The 14,592-nt window shown below is 37.9% G+C and overlaps 1 protein-coding gene across 1 annotated transcript in view; it reads left to right on the top strand.

The window, feature by feature from the left end:
• Window positions 1-1,547: 1,547 nt before the first annotated feature.
• CFAP43 (cilia and flagella associated protein 43) overlaps window positions 1,548-14,592 on the top strand; it is a gene marked incomplete at its 5' end in the record, with an annotated part of 45,587 nt that continues 32,542 nt past the window's right edge. The window contains 7 exons of the mRNA XM_010024411.1: window positions 1,548-1,801; window positions 2,583-2,679; window positions 5,462-5,629; window positions 6,853-7,003; window positions 10,350-10,500; window positions 12,696-12,758; window positions 13,872-13,951. Of these exons, the coding sequence (XP_010022713.1) occupies window positions 1,548-1,801; window positions 2,583-2,679; window positions 5,462-5,629; window positions 6,853-7,003; window positions 10,350-10,500; window positions 12,696-12,758; window positions 13,872-13,951 (964 nt within the window). The remainder of the gene's footprint in view (window positions 1,802-2,582; window positions 2,680-5,461; window positions 5,630-6,852; window positions 7,004-10,349; window positions 10,501-12,695; window positions 12,759-13,871; window positions 13,952-14,592) is intronic.

Genomic DNA, 14,592 nt, shown 5'->3' with positions numbered 1-14,592 from the left:
CTGCCAAGTCCACCACTAAACCATGTCCCTTGCTGTAAAATAGAAGAATCCCAATGTATAAATTATTGTAAAAGGAGCCAGCTTTTTTGGGGGGGACCAAAAAACCACTGCCATCCTCTCTGCACTCATGTATATTTCTTAAGACAAGTAATTTTAAAGCATTCCTAACTATGAGAGTGCTAAGGCTGTAGCACAATCTTCTAGTAAGAGTTCAGAGGATCAGCAGCTGAGGTGATCTTATGACTGACTTATGTTCATGAAAGGAACATAGAAATGCTGCTTGAGATTGCAGAGGACAGAGATCTCTTGCAGTCAAACACTCTTGTTTGGAAGAAGAGAAGGGATGGAAAGTTTCTGAACAGAAATTAGAAGGTGCTAACATCAGTGCTGTACACAGATAGCCATTACACTGCTGGAACTTTTCTGCCATGGTACTAGCAGGCTAAGATGTGGCTCAGACACCTTCACTTAGAGGTAAATGCAAATCCCTTCGATAAGAGGCCCCTGATGTTTATCCACACACTTTCTGAAAGGCAGAAAGATCTGCAGGCAGTTATGAATTTGTTGACGTGTTGTAAGTTCATAAGCTGCCTCCTTTTCAGTAATTTATTTCAGTCCTTGTGTAACACATCCTGTTTACATTCCAAAGTTTTACCATGTTAAAGTATTAACGTCTTTAAAGCAGAACAGTTGTCCTGGTTGCATTCATACAAACCCAAGCCATGCCTTTGTACTTTTTATTTTATGGGAACGAGATGAGCTATGAAAGTGTAAAAAGGTTTAGTAAACACAATTGGGTCCCAAGTATGGATTGTACCTATGTAATTCAGAATGAAGTGTATTCTATTACTGTAATATATGAATACCAAACCAGAGCCTGTGAACAGGCTAACTGTGGAGATTAACGGCACAGACCCAGAGCATCTGCATGCAGTGAATCACTTTATTGCCTACTGCTCTAACTCTTTATACCATTCTAACAACAGTTATTTTTAGCTCTAGCTTTTATACCATTCTGTTTGTAGCCTATCATGTTTAATTCCTGACTTACAGTTTGTTTTTTAACACTGCTCGCTTTCTCACAACCAGTCCCAGAATAGCCAGTCTCATTTTTATGCTCTCTCCTCCTCAGCCAGGTGTCTTGGTGTCTTATGCTCTCTCCTGCTCAGCCAGCTGGGTTGCTCTGCTTGATTGTACTTTGTTTCTTCTTTAACTCTTCCTTCTCCAGCCAAGCAGTTGCTTCTCTTTGGCAATAATCAAACAGTTTCCATTCTCTCCCACAGCTAACTTTATTTTTAGTGAAAAGTGAAATATAAGCATCTCTTCTTGTTCTTATGACTGTCCTTTGTGCTCCACCAGAGTGAGATTGACCCTGTATTTTTGGAAACACTGACGTAGTGATCCATAGTACTAGATCTTGAAGTTATTTTGGTTTTGCGACTTGGTCTGAAGATAAGTCTAACATCAGTTCAGTGTAACTTGGGCTACAGCATTCCCTTTATCACAGTGTTCTGAGAAATGTTAACATTCTGTTGCTCTTTTTTAAGTTGGGTTCAGGGATTCTCAAACAAGAACTTTGGCTTTGTCAACAATCAAACTGTCTGCTACCCTTGTGGCAATTACATCCTCTTCCTGGACATTGAAACAAAGAAGACGACAGCGCTGCAGTGTCAGACTGGCCAGGTGGGAGCCTTCGCAGCGAATGGAAACAGTCACGTGTTGGCCTTTTCGGACCGGAGGCTGAATCCCATCATATATATCTACAATTTTCCAGAACTCACTAAACTGACAGAATTAAAAGGTAGTGATGAAGTAATCCTCCCTGTCACCCTTTCATTAAAACAATACTTAAATCATGCACTTCCTGAAGGGTTTTTTTTTTATAACACGTGAAAAGCTGACCGAAAAGTGTCTCATGACAAGATGCTTGGAAAGCAGTGGAAGGAATTTTCCACTGCACTACTTTTAATTAGGCTTAAGCTAGGGAGGAATAGGACAGTACAAAATGGAGCGGGTTTAAAGGGAAAACAAATTGAATTAATTTTAGGAAAATATAATCAAAATCACAAGAAAAATCATACTGCAGTAGGCTCCAAGCAGTCTGCTGAAACCACATTGACAAATCTGAGATGTGAGAGGAATGAGGGTTCTTGCAGTTAAATTCTGGAGTCTGGGATTTTTTTTTTGCCTGCCTCCTAACATTTCTCTCCTTAGTTAAGTTGCTTACCTTACTCGTGTTTCAGCTTCCTTTCCATTTAAATAAGTATCATGCTACTCGCGTTTTTCACGTATACGAACCAAATTATGACTGCAAAGGATTTCAGGGTACCTGGGACAAAACCACTTTAAAAATCCAAGGTATTCTTGAAAAAAATTGAAAAATCTCCAAGCAGTGATACATGGGGAACATTTTTATAAGTAAATAAAAAATATAATCTTAGTGAAGCAAAAAGATTAGAGGCTTTAAGAATGTCTTTGAAGAATTAATGTGGATACAAAGGAACTGGGAAGAGTACTCTTAGCTAGGATAGTGTACAATAAAGTCTGGGGTGATTAGAGACCATGTTCTTTCACATTTTCAGGTAATGCTCAGCTGGACTACACCTTGCTTGCATTGAGTTTCACAGGTCCATACCTAGCCAGTTACTCTTCCATCCCAGAATTTATTCTTTCAATATGGTAAGAGTTTAAAATCTAATACCATTTACATTTAATTCATATTTTTGTGTGTGTGCTGTTGTAGTGTAAATTAACAAACGTGGAAGACATGCTGGTTGCCTTCGTCTCCTTTTTCCCCCTGATTGATCGGTGTCTGCAAACTTTCTGTACCAAAGTTGGTGTTGATTTTCTAGCATTAGTAGCCACTAGTCAGAATGACTGTTAACTTTGCTACAGCTATCTTCCGCCCTCTTCAAAGTCTTCAGCATCAGTTAATTACCTGTTCACCCCTGGAAGCTGAATACCGTGCTGTTAGTGAAAAAAACTTGCCTGCTGAAAAGAGGAAAAGCATTTTAAAGCCAATTTTTACTTTCTTTGTGCCCCCTGGACCATTTAGTGGTCCTCTTAATTAATTGTGCTTGATCTTACTTCTGTCTTACAGTTTTGTTCACTGATAACACTACCCTGGCTCACTGGGTTAGATCATTTTCTGCTCATCATCATGAAAAGAAGTATTAAATAATACAGTGCAGAAAGTTAGTTCTAACAGACAGTTAGAATATTTAATTCTTAAAAGGGTTCTGTAAAACTATAATCCTCGTCACCTCCATTGCCAGCAAGCGTGCACTGACTGTGGAGCATGAGCCCTTCTTCAAAGCAGATGGGGAGCGTGGAGTAGGAGGAAGGCAAACAAGGACATGTAAGGAATATTTTGTATAGTCCCAATTTAATTGTGACCTTTTCTTGTACAATGATTAGCGAAGAGGCAGAAACTCCTGTAACTTCAGAATTTCAGTGATGATGGTAGGTAGAATTACAGATGCCTCTTCTTTATCCCTTATGAAGAAGAATAGTGTTTGCTGTGAACTCTGATCACATGCAGTAATTCAGGAAGGATGACTGTGTGTGTATCACAGTAGAAACCAACAAGGCAGCCCCACTGGCCTGAAGAGCTTACATGTGTGTCAGAGCAGAAATAACATGCGTGATCTAATGTGTTCTTCATGTGCACTTCAACAAAAATCCACCATCTTGAAAAACTTCTTTAGATTGTTCTTAAAACTGGGAATATCTGGAAATGTTTAAATGCTTTAAAGTAGTGGTAATTTCCAAGGCCAATTTAAACTTATTTGCATCAGCATGAATATGGCTATCAGCAGCTCTTTGTCATGAAAGAACCCTCCTAGATTCTAGTCAGAAAGAATTTAGTAGTAAAATAGAATTACCATACAATATTCAACATAGAATTTATAATAACTTGAACAGAAGTATGTGAATTTACTGTGAGATCAGGACCTTCATTTTTGCAATTGGATTATATTGTTCATTCATTGTAGAAATGTGTATGTACAGATGAGAGAAATCTCAATCAATGTGTAATTGCAATACAATGATTGCACAGTTCCTGTATTTTAAGCAGTTTGGAATCAGACGTTTAAGAGATGTTTTGAAAGTTTTGTCAGTCTTAAAATATAGAAAGCCTATGGATAACTAAAAGCTGCCTTTCATCTGAGATATTTTATCCCTAGATCTTTATTCTGTTCTGTTCAAAGGGAAGGCTTAATGCCAGATTCTTTTTCAGATACATGTACTATATAGTTTCAGATCTTAGTATTTTATCTACTATAAAAGACTGTTGGCACTATCTGTTAGGTATGAGATGAGAACATGCTGACAGATCTTTAGAGAAAGAGCTACACTGATGTCTTTTAAAGTCAGGATTGCAGTTTATAGCTTTCTGTAATTGTTACTGTGTATGTGTGAATACTTCTCTCTTTTTTTTTTTTTTTTTGCATATGCCATCAATATTAACCATTGTCTTGCATCCTGACCTGTTTATGTGAGTGAATTTATTACAGGCCAGAAAACCAGGATTATACTAAATCCATTTACAGCAGTGTATGCATTTTAGGTTTTGTTTCCTCTCAGCAGTAAAGATAAATACTAAAGCTATAAATGTTATTTAGATTAACAGTCAGATACATTGTCCAATAAATTAAGAAGCAGCTTCAACCATTTGCTTCACATGATGTTAATCAGTTCTTGGACATCACCTAAAAATGCAAATGCAGTCAAGAATTAATCTAGATAATGGAAAAATACACAAAGTAGATTACAAGAACATAAAATAGGTTAGACTGGACAAAAGGAAATACAGTGGAAAGCAGATTCCTAGCCTCGTGTCAGCTATACATAACAGCCCTACACAAATTCTGCTGCTTTGTGCTCACATTAGTTAATGCAGCCTTAGCTTGCGTATCTGCATTCACAGCACAGTTATTGTATTTCCTAAGTAATTAATCCATAGATAATCAGGGGCTGACTGTGGTTTATTTCCTAATAATAATCCCTTCCATCTGCAAGCCTGAAAGCATTATAATTATGGAAAAGCATGGGTTGGAAAAACAAGGCTGAGGGATGGGGTGCTGAAGAGTTGATTGTTTGGGCCATGCAAAAGTCTCTCATGGAACTGATAGAAAAAAAAAATCCATGTCTCATGAGTCTGTTGGTCTTTTCACAAAAGGAAGTGCATGATAACATTTCTAAAATGGCAGTTTTAAAAATTATTTTACTATTCATTCTTTTTGTAGCAGTAATAATTTTTGGTGTGGCTAATTAACCACCTCCTTTGCATTTTTGTAAGGACCTAACTTGTTTGACAGCAAAAACTTTTTGTCAGTGACAAAATACTTGTTTTCCAAATTTGATCTTTAAAATCAGTCATAATCACATCCAGATCTTTAGCATGAATGGTTTTGACTTATTTAATGGATTTGATTTTCTTTTACTCTCCTTAATGAAGGAACTGGCAAGAAAATCTCCTGCTGTGCAGCAAGTCTCAGCCAGGGGTGACAGTGACATCTATGAGTTTTAACCCTATGAATTGGCAACAACTCTGTCTTGTTGATGAGACCAATGTTACTGTCTGGCATATTGAAAGGAATAATGATGAGCATCACCTGCAGCAAAAGTAAGTGGAAGACCCTTCAGGTTAAGAGAAAAATCTAGTCGTTTGTTTTAATTACTAAAACTAGCAACCTACATCTGTTCACAAAGAATTTAATCCAATTTAGTTCACCAAGCAATTGCAATCACCACCAGTGTGGATCTATCTGGTAAGTCAAGTTAATTGAATTTATGATTTAATTTCTTAGCACTCACACGTCCAGATTATGCACATCATGAAGCTAATACTAATCAGCTGCCTTGGCAGCCTCCATCAAAAGCTGCATAACTGAATTAAGGTATTACCTGGACTGCTTTCCTGCAAGTGGCTATGTTGAGTATTGCTTTTGTAGCTATGAAATCACCACATTTGGATCAAGTTGCTTCCTAGTAAGCATAGTTAAACAATATGCTGTTTTATTTGCAAATTGTACCTAAACCAGTATCAATTTTCTGTATGATTTCCACCTTGTGTGGCCAATTTACTGATCCAGAGGGGGTGGCTCTGTCAATGCGATTTACTGAGCACAGAAAACCTAGAATTTATTTATGCAAAAATGGCTTTTGAAGTTGGTATAAAAGTCATAGGGTAACCATGAATATATTGCCAACTATTGCTATATACTAGTGAAAGTATAGACAAGGCCTTAATTTGAGATCTGAAAAGAATACTGAAGGGGGGTTTGCCTCCTGTCTATATAGAGTACACATGTGAAAATACATATATTCTCCTTTTTCCTCACTTTTCATTCCATTCAGTAGAGGCATTGTAACAGCCACTCATACACCAATTTCTGGAGCGCAACAGGCAAATACTGCTACTAATTTTTCATCATTGTTAAACTTTCTGCAAGTAAACATAAAGCAGGAATCCTCACACCATATGCAAGCTAAGTGTGTGACTTTACTAATCCTGGTTAATAACATAGAAATGTTATTAACCATAGAATGTAACATAGAATGGTTGTTCATACAAGGCAACAAGACACTGAGCTAGAAAATGGCAATCCGTTTCTGTCCATTAGGAACATTCCTCTTTTGTAGTAGCCTTGCTATTACTTTTCAGTGAAATGGTATGTGCCACGTAGAATGATTGTCTGCAACAATCCTTCATTACTCTCACAGAAGCAAAGCCCATTAAATGAGGTGGTGCCTCAAACTTTTGATAACCTGCTTCTCAGTTTTGTGTCAGCATTTCCTGTTCATAATATTTCTTCTCCTCAGACAGTGTCTCTTGCTTTTTTGCAGCCCTGTGGAACTCCCTGATGCACAAGGGTCTGTGAGTCATCATACAGATTTGTTTTTCCCCATTTCTTATGATGAAGACCCATACTATGGCCCTCTTTTGCCAGTTTCAGCCATTGCTGGACTGGAAGGAGATGAAGCAGAAACATTCATGGTAAGTACTGGTTTGGTGGTTTTTTCCTTTTTACTATTCCAAGTCATTATACTTTTTATGCGAAAAGGTGTTAATAATTTAGACAGGTACAATCAGTAAATAGACCTGTTGCTTCAATAATATTTTTTAAATCCATTTTGACACGAGACTTAGAAATCGTGCTGCTACTGCACAAGTCCTAGCATAGTCATATATCTGCACAGTGGAGGTACTAATCTGTATCCCAGAAGCAGTATAAGCATGTCAGCATTTAACCATGCCCAAGCTAATGTGCCCTGCTGAAATCTTGAAAACCTATTCCAGTGCTAAACTGATAGTAACCTTCAGGTATCCTTACTTCCCTTTGGGATTTGTTTTCTTTTTGACTGAAATGTCACAAGCTATGGAAACGTGGAAGGCTTCATTTCAGACAGCAACCCCTGCTTCTGAAATACACTCCAGTGCCACTGTCAGTGTTGAACTGGCCTGTTTGTCTCACTTGTATTTGTTCATTTACTTGTTAGCTTCCCTTGAAATGCCTCTTTTGAGAGGCCTCAAAATTCTTCCCACTTTGAAATTTTCTTTCACTTGGCTCCAACCAGAAGCATCTGCCAGTGTGAAAACATTTAACTTGCAAATCAGGGATTCTAATTCTAAGATTAAGACCATCAATTTCTGTGAGGTGGCTTGTGATATATGAGAGATGCCCAAACTACCACGTATAAGATGTTACTGGCATTATACTATGTCTTTTCAGTGGACAAATGTAAGTTCTGTTTTATCAGATTAGTAAACCACAGGCTTCTGCCATAAACTTTTCTTATAAAGCAAAATAAAAAATGTAAACAGGGAATAATGCTTTCCTGACCTCATCATCTTTCCATGGCTTCATGCATTCTGATTAACACAGGTTTTTCACTGTGTACCTGCTGATGCCCTTGGTTTCCAGCACAATCAGTAGCTACAAACAAACATCATCTTCTGATTCAGTTTACACATGAACTGCTTTTATTTCAGATCACTTAGAACACAGAAATGGAAATGCTCATCAGGGGCATTGCCTTTTTCTTCTGCCTTACTGCCTCTTGTACGATGTACAGACGATGAAGTGCAAAACCCACTTTGTCCTTTAGCCTGTGAAGTGAATTACAAGAGGTATTGGGGGAAAAAAACAACAACTACTGTATTAGGTCTGTGAGGCTTAATAGAATTCTCCTGTCCTTGAATGGATGCTATTCCATTCCGAAATGCTAAGTTCTTCTGCTTGTACTTGCAGAACCACATCATGAGCTTTCCACATGGAAAAGCTTGTGCTTTCAACCATACTTGGTTGAAAAGTTTGGGCAGGTTCTTGAGAAACCTTGTCTAGCAGGAGGTGTCCCTGCCCATGGCAGGAGGGTTGGAACTAGATGATCTCAAGGTCCTTTCCAACCCAAACCATTCTGTGGTTCTATGATTCTATACTAGAAACCACTATAGGGTCTTTGCATTCCTAACTGCCTTCAGAGAAACCTAGATTTCTTTTTAGCACCTTCAAGGTGATTATGTTCTCCTTAGAAATAATATCTGGAGTAAGAGTAGATTGTTCTACTAGTCTTTGATGAAGATTTCCTTCTCTTTCAAATTACATGGTAGTTATTTACTGTCCAACTTCCCTAGGTGGGTGTATTTTGGTTGTGAATATTGACAAGGTAATGAACAGCAGGTTATTTAGAAAGGAAAGGGTTTGGGTTTTTTTTTTTCTCAGAAATACATGCTGCTGTTTTTCCTTTTGTTCTTGTGGTGGTATGTTGTTTCCTGTAAGTTGTGAGGTGCTACACTCACTGTTTAGCACTAGGAGATACCGAACCAATTTCTTGCATGTTTTCACCTTGCTCCATACTATGAAAGATGAGTAATTTTTTGCAGGACTTGCATTTATTGTGCTTTACAGCACGAATTCTCCCTTCCATGCATGCCTGTGTACATATGTTCCATCTCTAGCAGAAAAACTGTGCCACTACTAGGTCTTGTGACACCCCACACTGGCGAGGAATCATATGCATTTGTCTTGTCAGATTAAGCACCCTCTTCCAGCACCCCAGCATGGAACAAACAGTTTTGGCAAAGCAGTTCCCGCACAAGTTGGTGAGAATATACTTGATGGACAAGATACTTCTTTGAAATACTGTTTTATCAAGACCCGTGTGTTGAAAAGTGTCTAATGCAGCACCTTTGAGAGAGACTGAAATGACTGAACTTGCTGTGTTCCCCAGATATCCATATATCTTCAGATTACAGTTGCTGTAATAGACCAGGCTGTCCATTATAGAGCTGCTGTAACTACTGTTCTTCACTGTCTTTGTACACTGACAGGCTGCTGTAGCAGATGTATCAACAGTTATGATCACTAATGATTTGTGTACCATTACAAATGTCCATGAGAAGTTGTCTGACTCTGGCCTAAAATCTGTGCCTCCACATTTGTAAATACCTCGGAGTTATTTTCCTCTCTCCTACCATCAATGTTTTTTCAATTAATAAGAGACAACCTGCTTCTCCTGTGGTGGTTCATGAGGCATGTTTAGCTGAATGCAGTGGGAATAGTATCATGGCCTGACAAAGCTCTCCCTATCACCATAAGCATTTGACAGAAGGATTTTTGTTCTTTGTCACTAAATCTGAGTCGGTTGAGATCAATGTTTTTCACATTGATGTGAGCATCCAAAGCGGAGAACCATTTATTTAGGCTATTATTAAAAGGAGCTGTCCTCAACCTGTATTACATGGTCTTTGGAGGCTGTAGCCCACTCCTAAGGGGTGCATGAGAGGCAAGTAAGAAAAGCAAGCCCATTGCTAGTGCACTTGTTTGCTGCTTTGAAATGTGTTAGGGTTCCATACTCTAGAACAAGGTTCTGAGGCTGGGTATGTACCAAGGTGTAACCACAATGGGGCAGCAGAGTGACAGGAATTGAAATCTACTTGCAATCCTTTTCTTTCTTGAATTAGATTGGTTTACTTTTGTTTCAATATTTCTTAAAATTGGGACCTGAGTTTTCTTTGCCATAACAAGCCTACTTAACTCCACTTCTTCCCCAGGACCAATTTTATTACATTGTCTTTTTATAAAACTTTTCATGACAAGAATCCATAATGGATATTTTTTCCCTGAAGAAACTATCTCCAGACATAGTCTTCTTTGGAAAATGTTCTTGTTTCTCAAGTTAGAAGCCTCAGTGAACAAATGACTGAATAAAGTAAGGCTGATGTTATACAAGTGGTCATACTCTTTAAGTTAATGATGTTTTTTCTTGCCCTAAAATGTATGTAACTGCTTGTACAGATACTTGCTAATTATTGATTGAATTTGTTTATTTTTGTGCTGAAGCCTAGAAATTGTATTAAGCCTTTGCTGCATCCAACTGCCCACTGCTGGTCTGCAACCTCTGAAATTTACATGGGCTGCAAAGAAGGATATGTTTTGGCAATTGATGCTGAGACATGCGGTGTTTCTGTTCTTGAACAAGAACCTCTGCCTGGTAAGAAATAGCTGCATTGTGTGTTTTATTCAAGTAGGGAGGAAAGTGGGTAGGTGAAAGCTTTTTTTGCTTTCTTCTGTTCTCCTGCTGTGTACCTTACAGCAATTGTAAAGCTATATTGTGGAAGCATATTTCTCTTATTATTATGATAAGCATTTGAAAATATCTTTTGAACTTCTATTTAGATTTCTTTTTTGGCTTTCATTTTTATCAAATCTGATAAAATGAACAATATTTGTAGGAGCCCAGATCTTATTAACCAGTCCTACTAGATTAACATTAAACTATTACTATACCAGCTGTACACAGTCTTTATACTATTAGCTAAGTACCAAGACTTTATTTTATTTTGCATGAAATATTGGATTGTCCTCATTTGGTGTGTTAGATGATGTTAGAACAGATCTTTGAAGACTCATTTTAAGTCTTCAAACAACAACGCTGAATTTAAGGTAATGTTGCTTAATAGAATTCCTTAAGGTCAGCTCTTACATAAACCATTTTCTAATGAAAACAAGGCCGTAAAGACAATCAGGCTTTACTGCAGAAAGCATGAAGCACAGAGGGTAAACAGAAGATGTCTTTGTCTTCAGCCAAAGAAATCTGCTTTTAATTTATTCTAGAATGTGAGTTACTCAGATTGATTGCAACTTGCCAAGGTGATTTGTCTGCCCTACATATATTTCACGTATATATATTCCTATATATATGTCTTTTTTCATGGGGACTATTGGCTGGCTAGTGACTGACTAAAGTTTTCTGTCAACAGCAGCCTATTCCATGCCTTCTTTTTTTCTGGGAATCCTGAGGTATCTCCTCTGCTGTCTGCCACATGCTACCCTTCTGTGCCCATTCAGAGCAAGATGGAGGGCAGTGAGACACAGCCGACATTAAATGTTTTGGCAATGGCAACCTGTACCCTATCATCCTTTGCAGGGATGGAAGGTGTCAGTCCAACCATGTACATGAAGTTCACTGGTTCAGTCAAGTCTAAAAGGATACTGTAATATGATTCTCCCTAGCACTAGCACTGGGTAATACCCTATTTTAGACCAGCAGAGAACTGTTTCACTAACAAACACTGAATCAGACTGGGTATTAGGAAAAATTTCTTCACCAAAGGGGTTGTCAAGCATTGGAGCAGGCTGCCCAGGGAAGTGGTGGAGTCACCATCCCTGGAGGTGTTTAAAAGACTTGTAAATGTGGCACTTAGGGACATGGCTTAGTGATAGTCTTGGCAATGTTAGGTTTATGGTGGGACTCGATGATCTTAAAGGTCCTTTTCAACCTGATGACTATGATTCTATTATAGACAGGCCAGTGATAATTTTTTTTCTTGTTTTGTCATGCAATACATCATTGGTTTTTAAGCAAGCAGCAGGTTTCCCTGACATTCCCAAAGTACTGTATCTCTATTCAGTTTTGATAGTTTACACAGAAATGGAAGGCTGCTTTTAAAAATACCCTGACAAACCAGCATTATTTCTCTGCTTTTGAAATTATCAGAGTTTTAAGCTTACCAAACCAAGAGCTGGAAATCACCAACAAATAAAAAGCTGAAGTGTGACCAGAAATGTTTTTGGCAGTTGAGTAGAAAGAAACAAGAATATTTGCCATCCGGGCTTTTCATTGACCTGTGTTATTCTTCTTTGAGTCCTGTCCTAAAACTGTCTAACAAATCTGTTTGTATTCATATTTTAATGAAGCTTCTGCTTAATGTAAAGCATACTACAGCTTGTATCTATTTAGCAGAATGCTTAAGTGCATGTCCAGCTTTAAGCACATGCTAAATTCCTATTATAGTGTTGCAAACGGAACCATAAGCAGCCACAACATTTCACCTGGGGGCATTTTTATGAGACTGACTGAAGTTTCCTTCGTAAGTACATGAAATAAAAAAACCCAAACCCATGCTTAGAAATAAGAATACCAGCACTTAGCACTAACAGATATATAAATCTGCATCTGTACCACTCTCCATGCCAAGTATTGCTATTTCCCTTTTACAGCTGTAAGCTGAAGCACAGAAAGATTGTGCTTGCTCAGTTACATAAATGACAGAAATTATGGATATTAGGGAAGATTCAGTGTACTGAACCTGGGCTTTTGTTTGGTAGACTGGAATACAGCTGACTTTTATTGCAATATTGACATATAAACAAGGTTGATGTTATAAGTTGTTTTCTTTTGTGCAGACCACCTGCGTAAAATGTTGGACGTGGTATCTTATGTTCACAAAGAAGTACAGAGAAAGAAAGGTATTTCCACAGTCAAATTAAGCTAATAGCACCACTGATGCCTGTGTCTGGGAGTAATAATATGAGAGAACAGCTGGAAGCCACTGGTTGGAAAAACTCAGCTCACACTGGCCTCTCTAAGGCACATTGATGGCAAGTTTTTATATATTGACATGACACATGATTAATAGCTTTTGTGCTAATAGACGGCCACATGAATAGCCTCAGGAAAAACAGTGGCAGTGAAATCATTTCTGTTCATTCTAATTTAAATTGGAATAAGGATGCTAGAATAGGTTCCCTACTGCTTAGTTTTAATAACTTTTTTTTAGAACTGCAATCACGTGTAATTTAGTTGAGTTAGTATTTAGGGAGTTGTTTCAAACACTGTTTTGGGCTCCATAGTAGAAAAAAGATACTCAGATAATGGACGGAGTTCAGCACAGGTTCACAAAGATTATTGCAGTCTCAGTACCCAACACATAAAGGTAGGCTGAGAGAACTATGTTTGTTCAGCCTGAAGTAAAGGAAATGGGGGATTTTACTATTATTTTACCTACCTAATGAAAGGTTAAAGAGAAGATGGAACCAGGCAGGCAAAGGACACAGTTTGCATCAGTGGAAATTCTAGGTAGGTATTAGGAATAAAAATACTTTCACAGTGAAGGTAGTCAGACATTGGGAAAAGTTGCCCAGAGAAGCTAAGAAAATTACATTCTGGGGTATATTCAGACCTCAGCTGATTATGATTCTGGATAACATGCTCTGACTTTGAAGCTGGCTCTGAGTTTGAAGTTGGCTCTGTGCTGATCATGAGATTGGATCGGAAGACTTCTAGGGTCCCTTCTAACCAAAATGATTCTGTTATTGACCAACTTTAATGTGGCTATTTAGCAGCCTTTACAAAATCAAATGATTTCTCAGATTAATTTCTACTTCATCCTACCACAGTAGTACTGTCACTTCAAATTATGTATACCAACCTTCTGCTTCATTATCACAGCAAAAGTCCAAAGAATATTTAGCCCACAGAGCCTTTTTACTCACAAGTAGTACATCATCCCAGTTTTGAAGTTGAGACATATTGTTGCAATAAATCAAATTTGATATTTTATGTTGGTTTTGTGCTCTCAGGTGATATACCAAAGGATCTGCAAAAACCAGTTTTATTTGGCATGGCATTTTGTAACGAGGGACTGTATGCTGCTGGAAGCGTAAGGCATCTTTTATGCTTTTAGCTTACTGTGTGAAAATCAAAGAACATTCAAATGGACTGTATTTGCAGAGTTCACCACAAAGACAGGAGTTAGAAAAAAGTGGAGGGCTGCAGAACTATAAAGGTCCTCTCTGATGTTGTATACATTTTCTTTGTTAAGACTTGAGACAAGAAATCAGAAGGGAGCAGGGTGGGAAGGGATTCTATTTTTGTAGTCATAGAAGCAATAAAAGAGGACAATCCTCCTTTTAACAAAAGATAAGGAGTATTCTAGAGGAACAGAAAAGGAGGATGGGCAAAAAGCAGGAGAGAAAATGGCCAACGGAACTGCCAAATTGTTTTGTGCAAATCTAACTCAATATTTAACCCAAACTGATGATACCATTGTACGTTCCTGCTTAAGAGTGGGACAAATTCTTATACTGTCTGAAAAAAATCAATATGAAATCTGAGGCATTAACTGATGAAAGAGACGTTTTTATGAGGCATGGACTGTTACTATGAGTTGTATTAAAGAACACCTTAATTTTTCAGTAGATTTGTTACCCAGGGTAAGAATCCTCTGGATTTAAACACTCTAGAACAAATGAGTCTGTTAGTGATGGGATACAGTTAAACACTCTTAGAGATTTTTCAGAA

Source organism: Nestor notabilis, unplaced genomic scaffold (assembly GCF_000696875.1).
Source record: "Nestor notabilis isolate BGI_N333 unplaced genomic scaffold, ASM69687v1 scaffold23530, whole genome shotgun sequence".
Classification (NCBI taxonomy): Eukaryota; Metazoa; Chordata; class Aves; order Psittaciformes; family Psittacidae; genus Nestor; species Nestor notabilis.
This window is presented reverse-complemented; position numbering and strand designations above follow the sequence as displayed.